The following is a 24,646-nucleotide window of genomic DNA, read 5'->3' as shown; positions in this document are numbered from 1 at the left end:
TTCCCGTCTAACCATCCCCAAGTCTCCGAGGCAATCCCAGCCTGAACCCACGTCATCCGCCTCACTTGGCGGCATTCGACTCCAGTCGTGTCTCGTGATGCCATCCTTCAGCAACCCCCAGGGCACCTCCTCCTGCTCGGCCTGCTAGGCTACCTGCTGCTGCGAGGCCGACGGCGACATGCGCATCACCCTCGTCCCGAGGGGCTTGGGTTCCGGCAGGCCGGGAGGCGCCCCCATCTCTGACAGCTTCTTCGTCGTCATGTCCGGGTCGGGCTCGTCGTTTCCTATGAAGGTCCAGCTCTCCTCGGCTTCCTCGTCGTCATATTCTTCTGACTGTGCGTGTTTGCCCGCCTTTCGCTTGATTAAGCTCGTCGCGTACTCCATGTCGCGGTAGATGCACTGGATGGCGTTTTCCACGCCGCGTTCCTATCGTGTCTTGTTAGTTTTGACTGCACGTACACTTGCATATGAATGCTCATCATCAGCGCAAAGACTTACACCGCGGATTTGCTCCCCGAGTACACGAGCCTTGACGATCATGCGGTCGTTGTGCGTGGCTTCCCAAAGGGCACGAGCGAAAGAAACAGCCCCCCATTTCTTCAAGCAGATACCGACGCCAATGTCTTCCACGCGGGCCCCAAAGAAGAACTGGTCGCCGAAGAACGGTCGGATGATGGTGGGGATGCCCGCCCTCAAGCTGGCGCCCGTCGTGCCGGATCCGCCGTGGTGGGCGGCCGCGTCGATCTGCGAAAACAGCCAGTCGTGGGGTGCGCTCTTGATGACAAAAATCTCGGGCGGCATGACCGGTTCGTCCTTCTTCGAGCCAGCGTCGGCGGCGCCGGTGGCACCGGCGTCGTCGTCTTGCTTGGCCACGCGGTCCGACCAGCCCTTGGACAGGATGCAGCGGACATCGGCCTTCAGAACGGCGTCAATGACCTCTTGGGTCATCTTGGCCGTGTCGTTGACGATGATGGAGCCGAACCCGACGTAGACGAGCTTCTTCTCGTCCGCCCTCGCCTTGGCGATGAAGTCGGTGAGATCCTGCGGCGGCTGGAAATCCGACCCTTCGTCCAGGAACCAGTATCCGGTGACGCGGATCCAGTCGGAGAAGTCCAGGGGCGGCGCGACGACGTACTCGGAGAAGTTGTAGAGGAACGGCACCTTGTTCGGCTGCATCTTCTCGAGGCTTGTGTTGGGCAGCTTGAGCGTGTTGTTGCGCCAGCGGTTGACCTGGTGCGCCGTGGCCTTCCAGAAAATGTTGTCGAACATGACGTACGTCATGTAGTTGTACGCACCACCCATTTTGTACTCGGGCATGACGAAGGCATGAGGGTAGGCTCTCGTCCGGGTCCAGGGCATCGTGAAGGCTCGGAAGTAGGGGATCGAGAGCTTCTCGGCAATGTGGATGCCGGCCATGGCACTGGGGCTCTCGATCAGAAGATCGGAGCCCTGGCAGGCCTCCCACGCCGACACCAGCAGCTCATCGAGCCAGCCGCGGAACATCGAGTTCGCCTCTCTCAAAAAGGCCCAGGTAAAAGTGCCGTTCTCGATGCAGAGCCGCATGAGCTCACCGGGGTCGCCTTCGACCTTGGTGAACTCGATGCCGTGCCCCTCGATCCAGTCCTTGAATTCGCCATGGGTGGCGATACGGGGCCGGTGGCCCTCGGCGATCAAGCCCTTGCACAGGGCAATGTAGGGCTGGACGTCGCCTCTGGAACCGATCGTTAGGCAGGTGATCTTCATGGAATGGGGCGGCTTGAAGTTGAGGAACGAGGCCTTGGGGTCGTCGAACAGGATTGTCGGGGCATCACTGACACCCGAGCTCTCCTTCGGCAGACGCAGTTCGTGGTCGTGGAACTCTTCGATCTGGCGCGCCTCCTTCAGCGCGTCGCGCTCGGCCATGGCATTCTCTTCTTCTTCTTTTTCTTCCATGTCCAGGTCTCCCGTCTCCTTCAGATAGCGCGTCGTCTCCAGGCCCTGCAACAACGTGACGGCGCAGTCGTCCCGAAGTTCGGCCTGGCCAAACTCGAAGAAGACCTCCTCGTGACCCCGGATGACGATAACCAGGCCTGAGTAGCCGAAGCGGAACCCCTTCTCCTTGTCCACGTTCTCAATGTCCTTGAGGGGAAGGATGAGCTTCGTTCTCGTTCCCGGCAACAAGCTTCGGAAGCAGAAGGACTTGTCGCTGATGTAGATCTTGCCGTACAGCGGCAGGACACGCAGGATGTAGCCGAAGTAGGTGGCTTGAAGCTTCTCCGTCTCGGGCAGCGCAAAGTGCGCGCGGAAGCGGTCCATGGACGTCTGGATCTTGCCCTCGGCATCCTCATAGAGATCCTCGTCGTCGGTTTTGATCTCGGGCGGAGCGTCGTAGTGCTTGCGGCCACCTCGCCACATGCCCGAGACCTTTTCCACGTAGCCCATGGATTCCGTCGCCAGCATCGAGCCCAACTTACTGCTAGTGCTGTTGAGGTACTCGGCAAAGGCGCCCACGCGTTGCAGCGGGAACGCGCCCATCTTGGTGATGCTCTGGAGGGTCGGCGTCGCCGGTGGCTTGTCGCCATCGTTGATGGAGCCAGTAGTCGCGGCATGCTGTCGGCTGTATGCGGCCAGAGAGGGAGGGGTTCTCTGCCCCCGACTTCGCTGGCTCTTGTCCTGATCCGTGCGAGAGATCGAGGTGGACCGGCGCATCGTAGGGTTCTGGAACACGTCGCTACCCCGCAGTATCTGGCTCGCCGAAGGGTCCTCGCTCGACGAGGCGACCATGCCCGAGTAGCTCGGGTCCTCCATGGACGACTGCACGTACGAGTCGGTGGAACCCTGGTGGTCTTGGTGGTGCGGCGCGTGCCGGGAGTCGTCGAGCCGGTTTCTGCTCATGGAACGCCGATTGCCGCTGAAGCTACGCCGGGGCGACGAGTCCCGGATAATGGTGGAAAGATCCAGACTCCTGCGACGGAAACCGCGAAAGGCGTCGAAGCTGGACCGCGCAGCATCCATGCTGGCGCGAGGGCTGAGAGCCGACGGGCTATGAGCTTGAGCAGACAGGGGCGAGAGAGTGGCCTTGACGGCGTCGGGGAGCTTGCTGGTCCTCAGCTTCAGCGGCGCGGCGGCGCGTCTGCTTGCGCTCATGGAGCTGCGCGCAGAGGCGGTGACGGGCTGCTTCTCCTCTTCATGCTGCTGCTGCTGTTGTTGCTGCTGCTGCTGCTGCGAGGCGGCGGCGGCGGCGGCGGCCTTCAGTTTCGCCGTGTCCCTGGCATTGGACGAGGCATCCTCGATCAGGATCTTGAGGACGTTGATGGCGTCCTTGCCGAAGCTGAAGAAGGAGAAGAAGTACTCGTCGATGGCGTACGTCTCGTCGTTATCAATGACGCGGATCTTGCACGTGTCGGCAAACTCGAGCATCTGGGTGTCCTCGATGTCGATGACGTTCTCGATGGGCAGCGAGATCTTGACGCTGTCGCCCTCGTTGTGGGAGCGGAAGATGACCCTCTGCAGGCTCTTGACCCATTCCTTGGCGCTCGGTGCGCTGTCGGCCTTGAAGTGGTATGTGCGGTGATGTGTGACGACGGTGAAGCCGAGGCCGTCCTTCTTGTCGTTGACGCTGGCCGAGATGCCGTAGCGGAGGTCGATCTGGCCGCTCGGGAAATAGACGTTGGAGGGGTCCTTGTAGTAGGCCAGAACGTCGCCCTTGAGGCGGAACCAGTATCGGTTGTACTTGGGGTTGCGTTTGCCGCTCTTGGACAGATAGCCCGACTTGACAACCTCGTGCTGCGGCTGTCAGTGTCTGTAGCATACATACAGAGCAGGCAGCAAGATGGGAGAGAAGAGGCAACAACGTACCGCCTTCTTGGGAAGGTAAGCGTAGAAGCAAATGTGCTTCGCCGTGATGTACATGTAGCCCTGCAGGAGGACGCTCTGGAGCAGCCAGCAAGGGTACTCTGTCGCAAGTGTTAGCTAGTGAGCCGGTACACAGCGTGCGCGCATTGCGTCGCAAACAACAACTGAGGCAAAAAGAACAAGAGCCTACCTTCTATCACGACCTCTGGGTGGTCAAACTCGAAAATGTCCTGCAGGCGGCGGGCCAGCGCGGTGGCGTTGGACTCGGCCGAGTCGCTGTAGGTGAGCTGGTCGGCGGAGCGGCGGTCGACATCGAAGCTGGGCCGCGCCGACATTTCGGCTTTGGCTTCAAGCATCCTGCTCATGACGGGGGCTAGGCGGTGGTCTCCATCGTCATCGTCGTCATCATCCTCCTCGTCGTCCTCCTCGCCCTCATTTTCTTCTCTTATACCGTCGGTGCGCTGGGTCGAGTAGGCCTCAGAGGCGTCGCTCGGAGCTTGGTGGGAGGAGGATTCCATTTCTTGTTGTTGCTGCCCCAGTTTGGACTTCTCCTTCTTGGACTTGTGTCGCGGCAGACGCGGGAGGGCCGGCAGCGAGCGGAGGAGCTTGGAGCCGGAGATCTTGCGGCGGTGTTTCTCGGACTTGGAGGAGGAATCCTTCTTTAGTACAGTGGTCTTGGAGATGTCGGACTCGTTGTTGTGTCGGCGCTGTTTGCGATGGAGGAAATGGCCGAGACCGGGGGCCTTGTCTGCGGCGGCGGCGTGGTCGGGTCGGCGATCGTCATCGTCGTCGGCGCTTTCTTCGTCGCTGGACTCGAAGCGGTCGTGGAAGTCGACGCGGGAACCGGCGGCGGCGATGAGGCCAAATATGGACTGGTTCATGTTCATGAACATGGGCGGGCCCTGGGTCGGAACCAAATCCTCGTCTCTGCTGTCGTCGCCGTCCTTTAACCTTTCGGGCAGTTCCATAGCTGGTGTGTTGTTTGGCTCGTGGCGCTTCTTCTGGAGCTTCTTGCCGACGCGGCGCTTGACATCGTCTTCGCCGCCGAAGCTGACGGTCGCGGCACCCGCGGGGCCAGGCGTCGCCATGGCCGTCGAGGTTGCGCTGCCTTGGGGCGGCAGAAGGGTCGGCGGATGGGTCGGGCGGGAGGATGCTGAAGGCTGCCGAGTACCTTTGTGGATGGAGGTGGGTAGTTGAGGTAGAGGTTTGCTTGGGTCGCCGACCTCTGTGGTTTTCTATTCTCTGCCTGGCTAGGCGAGAGAGAGAGAGAGAGAGAGAAAGGTGTAGGAGAGGTGGGAGAGGTGGGAGAGGTGGGGGAGGTCAGAGCAGAGGAAGCGTCGGAAACAGTGAAAGGGGCCAAACTCTAGTGTGGCTACAGCGGGCTGGGTTCATTCGTTCGTGTGACGGCGGCGGCGGCGGCGACGGCGGTGACGGCACCGATAAGGTTTCGCGCTCGGCGGGAGAGTTGCGGGATGGGCGACGAGGCAAAACGGCGGGGCGGGGGGGGCCAAGAGGAAGGGAAAAGTCAAGTAATATCGAGTCGCGCTGGAGGAATTAATGGTCTGGTCTGGTCTGGTCAGGAAGCGGTCGTTGTACCTTTAGGGATGATGGTGGATGGACAGGAGCGTGGGGTATGATTGGGTGCTGGTGCTGGTATTGGTGTCCAGCAGCAGGTGACAGGAGACTAGGGAATACGGTACGGAGTAATAGTTGTTCAACGGAAGCGATGTTGGGCTGGGCTGTGTCGTGTTGTGGTGCGTTATGTAAGTCAGACGAGGCAAGCAAAGCAAAGAAGAAGAAGAAAAAAGGGACTAATAAGAAGGCAGGCAGGTCTCGATTAGTGTCCGATAAGTAAAGGTACCTAAGCTAAGGCAAGGCAAATTGAGGTAAATGCAGTGCGAGTGCGACTACAGACAGACTGCAGAGGAGAGGAAAGGTTAATGATACCGAGTCCTAACCGCTGAGATGGCACAGACTCGGAGGCACATGGATGGCTGATACACATAGGGGGAAAAGCAACTTGGTGAGAGAGAGATCGATGCAGGTGATGGATGACTGAGGAAAGATGTGCAGGGGAGAGGGGTTGGAGGGTTGAGGAGGACATGGAGTGAGAGAAAGGTGAGAGTGAGACTGAGACTGAGAGACCAGGAACACAGATGAATGAGGAGGGACTGGGGGGAGGACTCGGACTGGATGGGCAAACAGGCAAACAAACAATAGCAGGGTCGGATGCAGACAAGTCCACTCATTCTCAACCGTCAGTGGGCAAGGAAGGGCCTGACTGAGATGAGAGACTGTCAGACTTACTGCCCGGCCTGGTTCATTCAGATCAACTGTTTGCGCCCAAGACGTCGATACGCATACCAGCAATTGTCCGGGAGCAGCAGACCCGACCCGACCCCAGTCTCAATAGTCCGGCAGTCCGTTAAGAACAAGGTAATTAGTTTGTTAAAGGGAAACCGCAATCACAGTCACAATCAGCGTCCGGTCAGTCGGTCAGTTAGTTAGTCAGTCAGTCACGGTCGCTTTCTCTCCAGTTGTTATTGTACTCTAGACAAGATGCAAGCACCAACTAAATACAGTATATCTGCACGTCCTAGCTGCGGGTTCGTCCTTTGCAGCTCGGATTGCATGAAGCTTGTGACCGGCCCATGGAAGCTCTGGCCCCTGCTTACACCACGAGCGTCTGTAACTGGCTGGGAAAAGGGGACCAAAAGACCACCCACCCACCCACTTTGTCCTACCCTGCATGTGGATGGGAAGCCCAAAAGGAGGAAGCCGAAGGTGAGTGAGGTGAGAGACGGAGAGAGAGAGAGAGAGAGTACAGAGTAGAGGAGAGGTAAAGGGGAAAAGTGCAGTGACTGAGTGACTGAGTGAGTGACCCTTTTGGATGGCAGGTGGCAGCCAAAACATGACAGCTGTCCGTGGGGGCCCCAGCATGAAGTGGATCTCTTCTGTATCCTGCTCTTCCCATTGGCAACTTCAACAGCGACCCTTATCGATAAGCCACTCCCATGACGCCAGACTGCGCCATCCGCGCCCCATCACAAGATCTCGACAAATCAGACATGGACTGCGCATGTGAACCGAACCATTCCCCCGCCATCTTATCAGCAGACACCAGACAGCTGGCAGTCACCCGTCTCTCCTCCGAATAATTTCGAATGCATCACTCATTTAATTTGGGCGACTCACTGTGGACTTTTCAAAATCCAACAGCGACTAATTTTATGAGAGTGTGAGAGTGTGCGAGCGAGATCGAGAAGAGTGAGAGCGAGAGTGAGGGGCCGATGTCAGAACTGAATGACATCAGCCAGTGTGACCGCAAACGACACCCGCTCTGGGATCAGGCTGCGTCGCGAAAACGCCCCGGGTCCCTCTTTTGTTGAGAGAAGCACCCAAGCTCCATGTGTGATGATGATGATGGGAATGACGGAAAACAAGTCTAGTTAGTTGTCTTTGGATGGAAGAAGACCTTCACTAACACAGCAACTGCATGGCAAATCCGATCTCGGTCCACCATGAAAACGTGTGTGAGAGGGCCCGCCGGTATCGAATTGCCTCCAAGTGATGAGTTTATGGATTTGGGTCTCTTCTAAATTACTCGCCGGGATAATCTGCCGTCATCTCTGTCGCGGGCCTACACGGCACTTTCGAGGGTATCGCATCAAGTTCACGGCAAACTTCAGTTTCACTACAACTCGTCAATCAACACATGCTGTCCACTGCCCATTGCAAGATTGGTGATACCCTGCCACTGATGTAGGTCATATTTTATACAAAGTCCTTTTAAACCGTTCGACCCCACAAGCATTGGGATGTTGCATTCGGCATCCATGTGACATGTAACCGACTCGACGTGAATCCCGAGATCCGGGCCCGAAATGCCGGCTCACAAGACCGAATGCTACTGCGGGGGCGGGGCTCAAACCCGCGCGACGAGGGGGGTGGGAGGGAATCATCCGCCGCCGCCTCTCGGTCTCAGTGACGACCGTCCCCAAACTCAATCGTTATTGACATCATCCCGCGTCCTCACGCTTCCGTTAGACTCCTGCATCACAAGCGTTTTACCCAACGGCGGCGCGTGCTTGTCAGGCTCGTCAACCGACACACGCCATCCAACGATCCTGCCCCCCCGTCAAGCCTCGCCCGTGCAGCTTAAGAACCCCCCCCCAAAACTCCCAACATCGGTCCAGAATGAGGTAATCCTAAAGACTCTGGCAGCCAGCCATCTACAAGACTCATGAGCCATTCTCTGAATCGACTGCTAAAGACCTCAACCTCCAGTCACCAAGATACCCCCTTCAGCGAGGCCAACCTCCCCGCAAACCGCACCCGCGCCGCCCTGCCGCTCCCCGTCCCGGCCCTCGCCCTCGACTTCCGCATCGTCGTCGACCTCGACCCCCTGATCCCCGTCGGCGTCGGCCCCTTTGGCCAGCGGAACTGGATCTCCTTCTCCGGCGGCGTCTTCACGGCCCGCTGGGCCACCGGCACCGTCGTCCCCGGGGGCCAGGACAGCCAGGTCGTCGTGGCCGAGTCCCTGAGCACCGCCGTCGAGACGTCCTACCTGCTGAGGACGGACGACGAGGTCCCCGCGCACATCACCGTGCGCACGACGGGCTGGCGGACGGGGCCGAGGGAGGTCATGGAGCGCCTGTTCGACCCCGCGCGGGCCGGCGACGTCAAGCCGGACGAGTACAGCTTCCGGCTGAACGTCAAGATGGAGACCGGGGACGAGAGGTACAGGGACGTCGTGAACACGGCCATGTGGGTCGGTAGCGGCGCCAGGCTCGGGGCGACGGTCGTTTACGATGCCTACCGGGTGGTGTGAGGGGAGAGAGAGCTATGTGTTGTCACGAGTTGGCAGGAATAGAGAAGTGTAGATAGACGTGTTAATGTTGTCGGTAAATCAAGCCTATTTTGAGGACATGGCGATAATCAGAGGTAGAACAATTCTTTCGTTGAATCTTGCCATGTTTGTTTGACATCTGTAGTATTTGAACCGCTTTGATAAAACAAAACACAACCCGCAACTGTGTTTGACGACTTCAGAACTCGATAACATCCCAGTCGATATACCAAGATTCGGTCTCATAGAAAAGTTTCACCATTGGATTAAACAAATGTCATTTTCAGGGTCTAACCCAACACTGAGCATGGGCTAACAGAGGTCTGTCTACCCGCACTCACATTCACATTCACCATGCAACTGTTGTAACCCATCGTCTATAGGTAAAGTATGTACGTGAGCTCGGGCATCACTCATCAGCATGGTTGCTGTCTGGAATCGTGTTTGCCCATATGATAGCTGCAGGCGGTGCTTCCCTTCCCTTGCCCATCTCTTCGGTTCATGGGCCCCATTCATCTCAGAGCACTCCTCCAACTGTAGAGGAGCAAAGGCATTGACGACGAAGACGATTATACGAAATGGCTTGAACATCGTTCTACATCTTGATCGGACGATTGCCACTATTGAAAGGTGTGGCGAACACTCTATAGAGGTCTCTTCTTTCGACCATCGTCAAAAGCTTTCCGTCCATGTGCATAAAGACCACCGCTTTTGGGATAAGTGACACAACCACCGCAACAGTAATGACCATCCTGGTCCCCCAACGCCATGCAAAAAGAACAGGCTGATCCTTACAACCATCCGCCGACGGGTAAGGGTATCCAATGTACGCACAAAAACCTCGCCAATCTTACAACCAACCCTCCGACCAAGCAAGGCCCGACCCTCGGGGTCTTGCGGGGATGCCCCGAAATGATGCCAACAGACAACAGACAACAGGTGGCGAAAGGCAACGCCTCACATCCAGAGACAGAGCTTCCCGCTAGCTGTGCCACCGGCGACCCAGTCCATCGTAGGATGGAACTGAGCAACGGCTGGGACGGCCGAGATGCCGTCGCCCCCGAGCTGAGCGAGCTGCTCCCCGTTGGCAGCGTACACGTCGACGAAACGATTCATGTTGCCGATAGTGAACTTTTGAATGCCGTCTTGGGGACGCTTTTGCCACTGGGGCTTCAGGATGGTCACCCACCGACCCGTCTGGTTGTTATGCTTGACGATATTGGCGGGCTCCATGCCCTCCGAGTCCCAGGTCTCGTGGTCAGACCAGTTGTATATCTTTATGGTGTCGTCGTACGACGATGTCGCAATGTGCCCGCCGGGGCTCCAAGAGGCGTGGGAGACGGAGAGGCGAGAGTTGTGCTCGTAAAGCATCGCAGGGAAGCGCATTTCGCCCTTGCCAGTAATCTTACGCAGGTCCCAAATCTTGACGGTGCGGTCCAAAGAGGCCGTGGCCAGCAGGTGCGGCTCCCGAGGGTTCAGAGAAAAGCCGCCAATCTTGTTATCCGACAGCGACCATGTTTCCGTACCCTTGGGGTCTCGAATGTCCACTCGACCTACGGCTCCGTCCAGGGTCGAGAAGTAGATGAGGTTCTGGTCAGTCAAAGGGATGTCGATGGCCGACAGAGGAACATCCTCCTCCTTGTCCGCGGGTTCCCAGACCGGGACACACATGTCCTTGGCAAGATCAAGGACACGGACTGTGGAGTCGTAGGACGACGTATAGACCTTTTGGTTGTCAAAGGGAGAAACGATGATGGTCGTAATGGTCCGCGCATGGATCTTGTAAGCGCCAATCTCGGGTTCCTTCCATTCAGCCTCTTCCTCGTCGTCGTCGTTACTCTCCGGCGGCCCGTCCTGTGAAGCATCAAATACACCCAGGGCGCCTTCCTTATCGCCGGCAAAGATGACTGCCTTCTCCTCGGTAGGATGGAATGTCGACGCGTATATCCGTTGAGGGCATATCTTGATGTCTGTGGGCAATGTGAGTGACAGCCCTTTCCCAGGGCTACAGGGTGACATACCGTTGGGAATCCACTTGTCGTACAGCTCGAGCTTCCCCATCTTCTTCCGAAGATCCTTGAGATCCTTGTCTGATGTGTTTTCAACATCCTCGTCAGTGAAGGTCGGGACTCCGGGTTGGGCGCCGCGAGGCACCAGCGCACCCAGGCCATCGATGCCCTTGTTGAACTTTTTCCCTTCGACGGCAATGTCGCCCAAGCTCAGAGTGCCACCAACACGCTTCTTCTTCGCCTTCTCCTTGGCGGCTTGATCCTCCAGCTCGACCTCGTACTTGCGTTTGAGCGTCTCATTGTCGGCGTCAAGCCCCGCGACTCGGGCACTGCGACGGACGGGGCCGGCGGGAGCTTCAACAGCCTCTTTCTTGACCGGCGCGGATCGGGGCTTCGGAGCAGGCTTGGGTTTGGCAGGCATCATCTTATTCGACACCTGGGCCAGGTCCTTAAGGAGGCTCTGGTTACGTGCAATGTTCTCCTGCCGCATGCGCTCGAAGGCGCTCATGGCCTCCTCGGGCTCCTCCTTCTGCTTCCTGGTCGGCATGACTGTAACTGGCAGTACGAAAATGCAGTGGCTGCAAGTAAAGGCTTTGAAGAAGCGAGATATGCGCAGTCTAGTCTGCGGAGACTTAGAAAGAGTCGTAGACGGCGCTTGGAAGTATCAAGTCGGTGGATGGCAAGGTACGGCTCGGTCGAGTCGAGGATGCGATTCGGGAGTGCTGGCTACGCTCGCTTCGCCAGATGAACAGGATGAACAGAGTCAACACAGCTGAACCGACTTGCAGGTTTCAAGAGGCAATCGCACAATCCGATGCGCAATTCGGTCTCTGTGGCAGCAACCTTTCAGCCCAAGTCGGCGTGGAGGGGGGAGGGGAGGGGGGAGGAGGCGGTCTCGAAGCCGGACAGAGCGCGACGAGGGCGAATTTCTTTAATTGATTCGAAGCGCGTCGCGACGCGTTGATTATGTAGGCACTTAGGTCTCTGCAGGTACCTACCAACCGTCCTCCTCTCGGCACCTTAGGTACCTTGCTGGGTACCTACCTAGCGAGATACCTGTACCTCAGGAGCGTGAACCCACCGGTCCCTCTCGGCACAAGTAGACCAATCAATTACATCAGCGAAGACGGTCCCTTGCAGATGGTACGTATCCGATTCCTCATGGCCCGAGCTCCATCCATCGCCCATCGCGCAAGTCGCGGGTACGTACTGGCTGACTCTGGATGGAAATTTTGTTGCTTGGGCGGCGCATCTTCTCGCAGAATTGCAGCAACAGCACAGCTTCGACCGATAACCACATCCACAAACACAACCACAACCCGCAATGTCGACGTTAACCCCTTTTCTCTACCAGACGAGGACGATTCTCAGGGCGTCGGCGGCTCTGCGATCCCTCTCGACCTCTGCAGCCCGACACAGAGGCGAGCAGCCCATCCCCTTCGAGTGGGATAACCACCCGGCCGACAAGCGACCCGACATCCCCAGCGGCTTCAATAACCCCGAAAAGTCCACAATCACCCCGACCGAGAAGTACATTTTCCAAAGAATCTTTGCCGACATTGCGCAACGTGGCGACCGCCGCGGCGTGGACGCTGCCACCGCTCAGCAACAAGACGCAGAACTCGGGCAGCTGGGGTCCCGCGATGCCGTTCTGAGCAAGTTCCCCCGTTCGCTGCGTCGCGCAGCCCAGGCGGCCTTGGAAATGCGTGAGGTCCAGGGTGAAGACCCTTCTTCCTCGCGAATCTCCTTCAAGCCGGAAGAGGAGCACCTCGAACAGGATGGGGACACCGAGGCCGAAACGGAACAGGCAGCCAGGCTAGAGGCCGCGTACAACGAGATCCGCACCACCGAGATCGTTAGGCTACAGGCCCTTCTGGACCAATGCAACACCGACGTCGAGGTCTGGGACGTTCTGGAACGCGACGTCTTCTCCATGGTGACGAAACTGGGAATCTCCGAACACAATCAGCCCCAGTCCCAGTCGCAGACACAGACACAGACACAGCCGCAAACGGAAAAGAAGGGCAGAGGCAGACCAAAGAAGCAGCAGCAGCAGCAGCAGCAGCCGCCGGAAAAGATGGAATACGCGGAAACCCCCGAACCGTCCCTGATCATGGACTCCCACGGTCCCCTGTACTCGATGCACCTCCTCCAGGGCCTCAAGACCCTCGACCAGTCCTTTGCGCGGCCCTCGGCCCTCGCCCTCAACTTGCTCCCGCGCGTCAAGGAGCTTGGCCTCGCCTCGTACGTCCTGGGTGTCTCGACGCCCCTGTACAACGAGCTGGCCTCCATTATCTGGTATCGCCACGGCGACACGCAGGCCGTTCTCGCCTTGCTCGACGAGATGCAGTTCGCTGGTCTTCACTACGACGAGCAGACACTCCGCCTGATCGACACCATCGAGATGACCCTAGCCTCCTTCCGGCGCGGCCATTTGGGCGTCTTCTCCAAGGCCATCGGCGCCATGCCGGGCTACAACCTGGACGTCAAGGCTCAGGTTGCGCAGTATGCGCGGCGCGTCCGTACCAGCGTCAAGAAGGAGAAAGGACAGGCGAGGTACTAGGATACACTTGCTGTGTAGGACTAATGCTGTCGGGGAATAGGAGACGCCGCCCATGAGGACGGACGGCTTGTACAAGACACTGTAACATATCTGTATTTTTACAATGCATCTCTCACCAAGATCCTTCCCATGGATCAGTAATACAGCAAGCAGCAGACAGGCGCCTGGCGCTGCCGACTAACGGGAGTAGGGGTAGCCAGATACAGTTCACTTCACGGCGCAGCCGCGCCGCCGGAGCATTCTATCCGCAGTGACGTGTGAGACAATCGAAAAAGCCAAACTTGCGTTAATACAAATCAATTATGCTTGATTTAGGAAGAAAACCGGTTCAAAATGCCGCCTGTGCCCCCAAACACCTAACTAAGCGTACCGCCGGCCCCTTGCCGGACCCTCTCGGCGTCAAAGAAAGCCGGCCACCCCCACGCCATGTGCCCATTTCTCAGCCCATGCATGAGCTTGTTTTTATTGTAAGTCTAGACCTGGCTGCTGAGATTTTTATGCGTTAGTATTCTGGCAGAGAACGGGACTTGGTTTCGTCCATTTGTCAAAAGGAAGCTTGCTCTTCACACCCCCATGCTATTTGTCAGGCGGGAATGGCGTTCTTGCACCACTCTCAGCTATTAGCCACCCTGAGCCATGGAAGAACCATGTGGTAGCTTCATCGTGGCCTTGGGGACGGATGATCGAGCAAGTGCCGAAGGTGTATTGCCACAGCCTCGTTGAGTGAAAGAAACGTTCCTCTCGTCAATAGATAGATAGGTTGGATCGCTCCACAGTAGCCAAGGAGACAGACAGCTAGCTAAATGTGATTGAGTACGGCAGGGAGTGAGTGAATGAAAGAAAACCAGAACAAGCAAGTGTAGCAAGCCCTCACTCACTCACTCATTCAGTCAGTGTATTCCAATCAATCAATGAATGATGAACCAAAAATACACCCGCAAACACGAGAAAAAAACTTTTGTGTCACAGGCAAAAGTTGAAGTTGCGGCCAGTGTGGATTGAACACACGACCTTCAGATTATGTGAATGAAGTTTCGTAGGGTCGAAAACCCACTTCAGTCTGACGCTCTCCCAACTGAGCTATGTCCGCCGCTATCTTCGAGCTCTCCACTCGAGTGGTGGTCCTATGAGGCCCAGCCAGGGTGCACCGCGGCATGAACGCGGACCGTCGTGATGAAGGCAGGCCGGCGCAAGAGTCAGAGAGACTTGCAGACGAGTCAACAATACAGAAAAGAGTCATGGAAGAGGGCGGTTATGACAAGCATCAGCTGGGAGTGGGGGGGAGGGGGGGGGGGGGTGCATCAGCTCGTGATATTCCGGCAGAGAAGGCATCAATCACAGCGTCTTCATGCGCGAGTCACCCACTCACCCACCCTCATTCACTGTCTCTCATTCGCCCTCACTCACTGTCACTCACTCTCACTCAACCGCCTGCTACATTACAACCCAAGGAAGGTGTAACTCATTTTCATTACGCCCAGTTGTCCGATATGCTCCGTTGTTGAAGATGGCACCCCTCGGCGTCGCTAGCTGAGATGCGGCCACAATGCCTCATGTTGAAAAACCGAATATAGTAGAAAATGCTGCTTTTCATGTCGCAGAGTCATGACGAACCCGTATATGAAGACCCAAATCATCCACACCACGCCCGTCGCCCGTCCCTATGCATCATCATCCCAGCCCGTGTGTATCACTTTTCCCCCAACAGATACCCATCCATCCATCCTGCATCATCGCCGCCGGCTTACCACCCGCGGGTGGCCAGCTTCTCGTCGGGCTTCAAGCTGTCGCAGTTGATGCCGACCATGGCCTCGCCGAGCCCCTCGCTGCACTCGGCAAGCACCTTGGCGTCCTTGAAGTGCGTTGTGGCCCTGACGATGGCCCTGGCGCGCTTGGCCGGGTCGCCGGACTTGAAGATGCCGCTGCCGACAAAGACACCGTCGCAGCCGAGCTGCATCATGAGCGCGGCGTCGGCCGGGGTGGCAACTCCGCCGGCGGCGAAGTTGACGACGGGCAGACGGCCCAGCTCGGCCGTCTGCTGGAGCAGGGTCGGGTCGACGCCGATCTCCCTGGCCATGGCGCGGATGCCGATGACGCCCTCGGTCTGGAGGACGGCCTTGGCGCGGGCGATGTCGTTGGTGACGGTCTTGACGTGGGTGACGGCCTCGACGACGTCGCCGGTGCCGGCCTCGCCCTTTGTGCGGATCATGGCGGCGCCCTCGGCGATGCGGCGCAGGGCCTCGCCGAGGTTCCGGCAGCCGCAGACGAAGGGGGCCTTGAAGCCCGACTTCTCGACGTGGTAGACCTTGTCGGCGGGCGTGAGCACCTCGCTCTCGTCGATGTAGTCGACGCCGAGGGCCTCGAGGATCTGGCACTCGACAAAGTGGCCGATGCGGGCCTTGGCCATGACGGGGATGGTGACGGCGTTCTGGATCTCCTTGATGACGGCCGGGTCCGACATGCGGGCGACGCCGCCGTCCTTGCGGATGTCGGCCGGCACGCGCTCGAGGGCCATGACGGCGCAGGCGCCGGCCTCCTCGGCGATGCGGGCCTGCGCCGCGTCCGTCACGTCCATGATGACGCCGCCCTTGAGCATCTGCGCGAGCCCGGCCTTGACGGCGAACGAGTTCTTGGCGGCATCACCGTTGGCGCCGTTGGCCTTGGATGCGTCGTTGTTGGTCATGTTGCCTTTTTTCTTCTTCTTCTTCTTTTCCTTTGGAAAGGGGATATGAGGTTGTGAGACTGGGTAGTGAGAGAGGGATATAGGTAAGTATTCTGAGCTGAAGAAGCACTATCGAGACGAGGTGTGTCCGAGTCGTGATGCCGGGAATAGAACGGGTTGGTGAAGGAGGGGTACCTTGCTTGTATTTTTATTTATTTTCCCAGTCAATCAGAGAGAATCGAGGGCCTCGAAATGGTCAAAACGATGGATGCTCCGCTTCGCGATGGGTCTTTTCTTTCTTTTTTTTCTTATGATTCAAGAATCCGGGGAACAAAGGGGCAGGACGAAGGAGAGAGCAGACGGAAGGGGGGCAAACAAATAAGTATATGTCGGCGACAGCAAAAGTCGATGATGCTTGGTGACAACAGATTGGATGGAGAAAATTTTTACACTTTTCTTGTACCGAGTCATCCCGTGTTTCCTGCAGAAGACCCCTTTTACACGTGTGCGAGAACCATGTACGGTTTGCCTGGGAGAAGGGGGCGGGGGAGAGAACGCAACCCTCACCCAGCCGCCTGGACCTGACGAGTGACTCGGCGGTGACACTTGGTCATAGGAAACCCCTCTAGGGCCGAGCCACCTTACGAGAGAGGGCGAGAGAGAGAGAGAGAGAGACAGTACATGGAAAGAGGACGAGAGAGTGTGGACGGACAAAGTCCCGATCTCGGAAAGGCAAGATACGGTTACTCCGGGTCATGGTACAGGGGCAAACCTTGACAGCATCACAGTGTCATCCAAGTCCCGAGTCTCCGTAGCGGGCGGTTGGCGGCCCACGCGCCGGTGTTTGAACGCGGGGCGGAGTGTGTTATCTGAAGAGAGGATTCTTCTAGAGCTGCGCGAGAAGCCGCAGGTGGATTCCCATCCATTTCTGGGATGAGGGAGATGCCGTTGAACGGCCCGTCATGTTCTCTTAATCATGACCATGACCACCTGTCACTTTGTTCTCCCCCTACCGCGTCTGGCTGACTGTCGCGAGTGACGAAGGCGGACGTTACGTGCAATGTAGCAAGATACGGAGCAGACAGACGAGTCTCGACAACTGTCTACCTGTATAGTTGCTTGGGGGCCTGCCTGAGCATGCTGCTAGGGTCTGGGCCGACTCCGAGCGGCGGGCGAGCGGTTGTCATCGGATGTGAAGCCGAGCCCCTCCCAACCCCAAGGTTGTGTGTAACTCAAGCCGTCATGCCGCTCAGTTCTCTTGTCCTGTTGTCTTTCTATCTTGTTCCGCCACCATCGGCCGCCTTTCCAAGTCCCGTTGCTCCGCTCTGCGCCTTTACGCCCTTTGCGCCCTTGGCAGCCAGTTGACAAGAGCCACAAACCCACCGCCGCAAGAACTCCGTGGTGAGAACTCCGTGGTGAACCCTGAAGCCGCGGCGCAAGTCGGCCGTACGTAACGGCCTCCCCACGGCCCCTCCCTCCTCCGCCAAACCCCCTCCCCCCCCTGGCCGCGGACAACTGGTTACTAAACCGCCAAATACCACCACCAGCAGGCCGACTAGCAAGGGTCGACCACGAATCTTTATCGCCAAGGCCTGTCTGCCGCTGCCGCTGCTCTTGTTCATTGGGGCCTATGTGCGAAGTGGTGTCTCGAGGGCTGTAAATGACTCAACCGCAACGGCTTGCAAAACTCTCTAGCGATATTTTTTCCCTCTTGGCTTAGAGGAACTCTAAGTCTCCGCGCCAACAACAACAGGCTTAAGCAGCAACACACATACATACATACTCACTCATCCACTCACTATCGCTCATCCACTTACTCTCACTCACGCACCCACCCACTCACTCACCCAATCACACACACAGTCACACTCTCTCTCTCACTCTCTCACTCTCTCATCACGCACTCAAACCATGTCGACCGTCACCGTCGGCGTTCTGGCCCTCCAGGGTGGCTTCCACGAGCACGTCCAGCTCACGCGGAAAGCCGCCGCCTGGCTTGCGACGGCCCAGCCGCCGGCGCCAAGCCCGAGACCCGATATCGCTGCCATCGAGGTCCGCACCGAGGCAGAGCTCCGCCGCTGCGATGCCCTCATCATTCCGGGCGGCGAGAGCACCACCATCTCGTTTGTCGCGACGCAGTCGGGGTTGATGGAGCCCCTGAGGGAGTTTGTCAAGTAAGTCGGTCGATGGTTGATTTGTTTTTGTCCCGTGGTGTCTGCAACCTCAAATCTTTTTTTCCTTCGTCTTTCCTTCATTTTTTCTTCTTCATCCTCCATATTCTTTGCGTACCTGTGCAATTCTCGAGAAGGGATGGACCGCCTTGGCTACGAATCTCAGCTCACACCACCCGGGAACCATTCCAACCCATCATCTTGATCCCACTTTTCAAATTCTCATCCATCCATCGTTATATGAGACGTCTAACCCCCAACCCCTAGAGTCAACCGCAAGCCCGTATGGGGCACATGTGCCGGCGCCATCCTCCTCGCCGATGAGGCCAACGCCACCAAGAAGGGCGGCCAGGAGCTCATCGGCGGCCTCGGCGTCCGCGTCCACCGCAACCACTTTGGCCGCCAGATCGAGAGCTTCGTCGCCGACCTCGACCTGCCGTTCCTGACGCAGGGCGATGATGCTCTGAAGGCGGCCTCCTCCTCGCCCTACCCCGGCGTCTTCATCCGCGCGCCCATCGTCGAAGAGATCCTCTCGACCGAGGCCAAGCCGTCGTCGTCGGTCGAGGTCCTGGCCGTCCTGCCCGGGCGCAAGACGAGGGCCGCCGAGGGCGTCAGCCAGAGCACGGCCGACGACTCGGTCGGTGACATCGTCGCCGTGAGGCAGGCCAACATCTTTGCCACGAGCTTCCACCCGGAGCTGACGGATGACATTCGAATCCACGCGTGGTGGCTGTTGGAGGTGCTCCGGTCCGTGGCATCGGTGTCATCTGCATGAATGGGAGTTGCAACCATGCTTCGACTCACTCACTCACTCACTCACACGCACACACACAAAATGATGTCATGACTCATAGAAAGTCGAGTACGTTCTGCGACAGACACGAAAGCCGGTGGCTGCGTATCTCGGATAAGCATGCGCAAAGGGACGACACACCCGGGGCGGTGGGCGTACCGATATCTGCATCGACGTTGGAAGGTGGACAATTGCTGCATATCTGCCCACTAGCAAGCAGCGAGTCAGTCCCATAGTGACGACTCACGACTTACAACATGTGGCGGCGGCAAGGCCCAGACTCTTGCATCACATAATACGCAATGAGGCGGGGGAGATTCGCCGATCTTAGCGCGCGAGTATCAGAGATAGAGAGAGAGAGAGAAATGAGTTTTGCGTACACTTCCTTTAGTTGCTGCGTTGACGCTTGGAACGTAGAGAGATGGGCTGGTGACATCCGTGGCTTGCTTGGGGCGGAAGACATCCAACCCTCCCCGTCACGCAGTCTCACTTGTCAGATCATTGCGAGATGAGAGACGGCATCTGCCGAGATGACCCAAAACACGGGGTCAGCTGTGTGGAATTCGTCACGGGTGCTTGGCTAGAATGAATATTTAGAATCCCATAGAGCTGGGTTGGATAAATAGAATTAGAGATGACGGGTTTGGGATTGATCGTCTTGTCTAGCGCAGCCGCCGACATAAAAGGGGGAGGGGTGTGCATGTACATCGCGTATGGCATCAACCAACATGGTCAAAGGGCGTGAATTCAGACCTATGACGGGGTAGTAGTATTCATACAATTTTTTTTCTTTTTCTCTCTTTTTGCATCTACGAAACTGCTCCAAGCCAGAGGTCGCGGGCAAGCGTCTTTTGTTGCCATCGTAATTTTCTCCGGCAAGTGGTGGAATGACATCTTGTCTTGGACGACGGCAATCCGACCGACGCCACATGAGCCATTGGAAGAGTGGCAAAAAGCGCAAGACATATTCCACAAGACGTCAGAGAGCCGATTCTGGAAGCATCTAATGCCAATGACATGAACCTTGTTTTGCCTCGCAAGCCCACAACGTGGTTCAATCCAGGAGATATGTTTAGATTCTGGGCCGTTTTTCAATGATCACAGGCAGGGTTCCGAGGAGCCGGGATTGTGTTCAGGGTCTCGAAGGCAGCAAGCTGCACCTTCTCACGGGTTTGTCAAATGAATACGCATCGAGATGATTGGTCAGTAGTAGCAGTGATAGTCGTGGCGGTGATGGCAAATAGTAGCGGCGATGTGTTGTAAGATGGAATTGGTACTGACGAAGAGAGAGACAATAATCCCCGGAACTCGAAGGAAACCGGACCTTGGACTGGGATTCACAGAGTGCGACGCATATTGTGTTCTTGATGATTATTCGGCTCTATCTGATTGCGAATAGTCTATCTACCGAAACCTGCCTATAATACGACTTCAATGCTGTCATGGTATATGCTGGCCTGGATCAGGTTTTTGTACAGGGGGGAATAAACAAGCCAAGGAGAAAAGAAAAAGGAAAATGGTTAGACCGTCAGGTCGACATGGGTAATAAATGGTATCAAGTAGAGAGGCCCATGGAATAACAACTGCAACGCTCATGCGTATGTCTCGCCATCTGCGAGCAAACAACAACTTTCTCTCTTACATCTCCCCGTCTCCTCGTCATCCCTTCTTCGTCAACCTATGCCCCGCTTACTATGAAGAAGCGAGTAACAAAAGAACGAATGCGCTCATGCCGAATAGTAATGACTTGTCCGAGGAGACAAGCCGTCCGGCACCGCTGTCGTCGTCGTTGTTGTTGTTGTTGAAGTTTCCGGGTCGGAAAGTCCCGGTGGGATCTCTGGTGACGGTGGCAGTCCGCTCCTCGGTCTTGGTGACGGTGGCGGTAGCCGTGACGGCGGGCTCTGCGAAGAGGCCGGCGTCGATAGTCGAGACGCGTCCCGTGTAGCCCGTGATCTCCGGCAGGCAGGGCTCGCTGGCACAGGTCCTGATGACGGTCCGGGTCGTCGTCAGGTCGGGGGCGGTGACGATCTCGAGATAGGTCGACGTGACAACGGCGTCCGTGGCCTGGGGGACGGTGAGGACGGCGCTGAAAGGGGTCGGGCAGTCGGTGCAAGTGGCCTGCGTCGTCGTGTAGCCGGCGGGCAGTTCGTTGCCGGACGGCTGGCACGATGTGATGGAGCCGGTGCAGGTCTGGGTGATGGTGTACGTCTGCGGCCTCAGGCCCTGGGAGCACTCGGGGCAGAAGGTGGGATATACTGTGGTGTAGACCACCGTGAAGGGGTCGTTATTGTTATTGCTGTTATCGCTGTTGCTGGAGCCCGTAGGCGCCAGTTGGCCCGGCAAGATGTAGATGGAGATGGGCTCAACCCTGGTGACGGTGAGGGCGTCCAGCGTGGTGGTGGAGGCACACTCGTCTTGTCTACGCTCGACCCTCGCGCCGGACGCAACGGCGGCGAAGGCGAAGACGAACGGCAGCATATCTGAGCGAGGTAAAAGGGGGTGGTTGGTTGGGGGGGGGGATCTCAGATGCAGCCAGGGTAAGAAGAGATGTTTGGGACAAGAGATGGAATGCAGGCAAAGTCTATATCAGGACATTCTCGAGGACCCTGGATCCGGGCCGGTATCGTATGCCTCCCTCTTTAGATGTGTCTCGTGGGCCGCCAAGCGGACGTATCCGAGCATTGGCGTCCATGTCCGGAACTCCACGTCACAAGGGCGTCAACTCTATTGTCCACATGTTCCTTTCCGAATGGGGAGAAGGGGGAAGGGAAGTCTAGACGCCCAGGAAAGTCCGGAGTTGCGGAAGAGGCCATCTCGGCAAAGCCTAAAGGAAACACCCGAGGAGACCCTGGGATGCGTGTAAGCGAGGAGGAGGAAGTGAGGGGGGGGGGTGACCGAGAAGAGCGGCGCTAGATGAAAGCAAACTGGCCAAGTTCTTTGTGACCGCAATCGTCATTTCGACTGTGACCGGTGACTTCCAGTCCCTTCTCGTCCAGGGTCTTCTCCCCGGCGCCCCCGTCCGGGTGCGGACTGAGGTGTGTTTCCGTCTGTGGTTACTGGCGGTGGTCGGGTAGAGTCGCCCCAACTGCCACGGGCCGTTTATGTCAAGGCGTTTGGCCGGATCCGAACATCCGTATGTGCGGTAGATCGGGGAGTGCTTGGGTCTAAGCTCCATGGGAACGGTGAGATTGAGTTCAAGGGTCTGGACCCTTCTGGGGTGAGGGAGCGGGGGGGTGGCATGTCTTACATGAGATATTCGTCTACCACACGAATTATACACAAATTATACACAAACTATACACAAACTATACATCAACCGCACATAATCCACATAATCCACATAATCCACACTTAAACCTCACATAATCCGCACATAAACCACACACATAAATCACACATAAATCACACTTGAACCACACTTAAACCGCAGACAAACCATACACACATGAACACAAATCACACACCAGCAAACCGTCGCCAAGATCTCCATTCCCGTCTTTAGCGGACGTACTAACCTGCTAGCACGGACATATCACAGCCAAGGACGCTGTGATGCCAAATCACACTCGCTAACCACATCCTGTTCGTTTCCGGGATGTGGCGTCGCGGCTCTTAAAAAAAAAGAGAGAGAGAGAGAGAGGGAGAAAAGGAAAGGGAGCCAAGAACGGTGAAAGCGCCCTCCGTTCAACCAGTAACGCTTCTTCTTGGTCAAGTTGAAGAAAACGCCTCTTGAGAAGGACGTTCGACGCATCTGTCCAAGATTGTCTTCAGCTCTTACTAGGCCGCCCGCTGCTACACACACACACATACACCTTTTCTCTCTCTTCCTCTCTCTCTTGCTCTCATGTCGAGTTGCCAAGACTCTCGTCTACAGAGTCACGAATTGCAACGCATTCGGACGAAAACAGGCAAAGTCATCCGAGACATTACCTCTCTTTAGCGCGGGAGCCGGCCGGCAAGCCCTCGCTCGCCCTACCAGAACCGACTGTCGTATTGACATGACCAGCACCAACGACCTAGATCGCAGCCGGGTGTTGTCGTTCCAACCGCGGGCGCAGCCATGTTCATATACGTCTTCCACATAGAGAGAGAGAGACACACACACACACATAGCCACATACCATGCCGTGGGCTTGTTTGATGACATTCGCAGTGAATGCCATGCATACCTCGACAGCCACGACCCGCGAGCTACGAAAACAACACAATGTCATTGTTCACTCCGCAGATCTCTCTCTCACTCTCTCGCTCTCACTCTCTCACTCTCTCGGTATGAATCACCGCCGAGGGCCTGGAAACTGTTGCTACTCCCGAAACGGCCAGAGTGCTCCTCTCTCTTGACGGGGGCTTGTCTTGGATCGTATGGAGAGGGATTGATGCCGGGACGGATGGCGGCGAGAAATTGCCCATCATCCCATTGTCTGGCCGGATCGAGCATTCGTGGCCAGAACCAGTCGTCGATGAGGCACCCGCCAACGTGGGCAAGACGCATCATCGACTCTGTTTTCGAAAATGCGAGAGCTAGCTCTCTCTCTCTCTCCATCTCTCTCTCTCTGTTCTGGTCCATCCATCTCCGTCGTTCTGTTTCCCTCTATGCCGTGTAATCGACGAGGAGTTCTCGGCCCGGCTTGCACATTTGCCACGGCCTGTCCTCCTGCTCCTTCTCCTCGCCTCATTCGCCCCTCTCGCCTCCGCGGGCCCTTGATATCTTCTCTGCCCTTTTTCTATACATCTCGTTATCGAGAAGAAAGCTGAGAAAGGAAAGAAGAAAAAAAGTCCAAGGAAGTGAACGTTGTGCTTTGAACGTGGCGTGTGCGCCCCGATCCCCTTCAGTTGCCGCATAGGAACGACATTCCACGCATCGAAGCCATTCCGCTCCACAGGCACGCAACAGTCTCACGGCAACGGATAGCAACCAACACACGACATTTTCCCTTCCCCTCCTCCTGCTCCGTTGAATCAAATCGAGCCATCATCGTAACCATATTGGATCTCCCCTCCTTGAACGACGCAATCAGTCCCAAGGCGTCTTCTATACACCCAACGCTTCCTTCGTTGACCTCTACCCTTCCCATCCACTCCCTCCTCTAACACCCCCTCTTTTCCCCCTCCTCCCCCGTTGGAACAGCGGCGCCTCTCCCGTACCTCTTTTTTCCCTTTCTTGTTCCCTATAGATGACATCGGTTGATCAATTGTGATCAGAAGCCTCTCTTCGGACGACCTTGTGTGTGTCCTCTTCCTGTTGAGAAGAAAGAGAGAAAAGAGAGAAGGATCATCTTTTGGATAACGCAACGCCAACACACCCAATCACCAACACCAACAGTAACAACACCAGCAACGACAGCAACAAAACGTCGTGTGTCCGCGAGCAAGCCCGCCGCTGCTGCTCGGCTTCCGGACCTGGTGTCTTGGACGGTCTTGAGACCATCGTGCTGGACTCACGCAGCAGCCCTTCGCGATGAAGCTCATCGCGGCCTTCGGCCTCTTGGCCGCCGCCGGCCAATACTGGCGTGCGGCTGGACTGCCTCAGTTCCCTGACAACCCCGTCTGCGCCGCCGGCATCACGTCCGTCGAGGTGCAGCCGGTGCAGTTCATCGTCAGGCAGCCCATCTACATCAGCGCTTTCTTACCGGCCAACACTGTCTTGGTCCTTGACGATGGCCTCACCCTCACCATCACCAACGCGCCCATGACCCTCATCACCGAGATCGACAAGCTGGAGACATTGACCTCCCAGGTGACCAGGTAAGTCATCCGGAAATCCT

The 24,646-nt window shown here is 57.0% G+C and overlaps 8 protein-coding genes across 8 annotated transcripts in view; 4 read left to right on the top strand and 4 right to left on the bottom strand.

Annotated features, from left to right (window-relative positions):
- Nucleotides 1-144: 144 nt before the first annotated feature.
- CH63R_01732 (Sterol 3-beta-glucosyltransferase) lies at nucleotides 145-4,922 on the bottom strand (the record flags this gene model as incomplete). The annotated part of the gene is made up of 4 exons (XM_018296707.1): nucleotides 145-426; nucleotides 499-3,771; nucleotides 3,838-3,935; nucleotides 4,025-4,922. The coding sequence occupies 4 exons, from the start codon at nucleotides 4,920-4,922 to the stop codon at nucleotides 145-147; spliced, it is 4,551 nt and encodes a 1,516-aa protein (XP_018165069.1).
- Nucleotides 4,923-8,077: 3,155 nt separating this feature from the next.
- CH63R_01731 (uncharacterized protein) lies at nucleotides 8,078-8,665 on the top strand (the record flags this gene model as incomplete). Its single annotated transcript, XM_018296706.1, has 1 exon — nucleotides 8,078-8,665. One exon carries the CDS (start codon nucleotides 8,078-8,080, stop codon nucleotides 8,663-8,665), a length of 588 nt encoding a protein of 195 aa, XP_018165068.1.
- Nucleotides 8,666-9,640: 975 nt separating this feature from the next.
- On the bottom strand, nucleotides 9,641-11,239 carry CH63R_01730 (WD repeat domain-containing protein; the record flags this gene model as incomplete). Its single annotated transcript, XM_018296705.1, has 2 exons — nucleotides 9,641-10,653; nucleotides 10,705-11,239. 2 exons carry the CDS (start codon nucleotides 11,237-11,239, stop codon nucleotides 9,641-9,643), a joined length of 1,548 nt encoding a protein of 515 aa, XP_018165067.1.
- Nucleotides 11,240-12,016: 777 nt separating this feature from the next.
- Nucleotides 12,017-13,255, top strand: CH63R_01729 (uncharacterized protein; the record flags this gene model as incomplete). The annotated part of the gene is made up of 1 exon (XM_018296704.1): nucleotides 12,017-13,255. One exon carries the CDS (start codon nucleotides 12,017-12,019, stop codon nucleotides 13,253-13,255), a length of 1,239 nt encoding a protein of 412 aa, XP_018165066.1.
- Nucleotides 13,256-14,999: 1,744 nt separating this feature from the next.
- CH63R_01728 (pyridoxine biosynthesis protein) lies at nucleotides 15,000-15,938 on the bottom strand (the record flags this gene model as incomplete). Its single annotated transcript, XM_018296703.1, has 1 exon — nucleotides 15,000-15,938. One exon carries the CDS (start codon nucleotides 15,936-15,938, stop codon nucleotides 15,000-15,002), a length of 939 nt encoding a protein of 312 aa, XP_018165065.1.
- A 1,890-nt stretch (nucleotides 15,939-17,828) lies between these two features.
- CH63R_01727 (SNO glutamine amidotransferase) lies at nucleotides 17,829-18,863 on the top strand (the record flags this gene model as incomplete). The annotated part of the gene is made up of 2 exons (XM_018296702.1): nucleotides 17,829-18,091; nucleotides 18,356-18,863. The coding sequence occupies 2 exons, from the start codon at nucleotides 17,829-17,831 to the stop codon at nucleotides 18,861-18,863; spliced, it is 771 nt and encodes a 256-aa protein (XP_018165064.1).
- A 1,710-nt stretch (nucleotides 18,864-20,573) lies between these two features.
- Nucleotides 20,574-21,359, bottom strand: CH63R_01726 (uncharacterized protein; the record flags this gene model as incomplete). Its single annotated transcript, XM_018296701.1, has 1 exon — nucleotides 20,574-21,359. One exon carries the CDS (start codon nucleotides 21,357-21,359, stop codon nucleotides 20,574-20,576), a length of 786 nt encoding a protein of 261 aa, XP_018165063.1.
- Nucleotides 21,360-24,339: 2,980 nt separating this feature from the next.
- Nucleotides 24,340-24,646, top strand: part of CH63R_01725 (UbiD family decarboxylase) — a gene marked incomplete at both ends in the record, with an annotated part of 33,717 nt that continues 33,410 nt past the window's right edge. Inside the window, one exon of the mRNA XM_018296700.1 lies at nucleotides 24,340-24,626. Within this exon, the coding sequence (XP_018165062.1) occupies nucleotides 24,340-24,626 (287 nt within the window). The remainder of the gene's footprint in view (nucleotides 24,627-24,646) is intronic.

Source organism: Colletotrichum higginsianum, chromosome 1 (assembly GCF_001672515.1).
Source record: "Colletotrichum higginsianum IMI 349063 chromosome 1, whole genome shotgun sequence".
In the NCBI taxonomy this organism is placed as follows: Eukaryota; Fungi; Ascomycota; class Sordariomycetes; order Glomerellales; family Glomerellaceae; genus Colletotrichum; species Colletotrichum higginsianum.
This window is presented reverse-complemented; position numbering and strand designations above follow the sequence as displayed.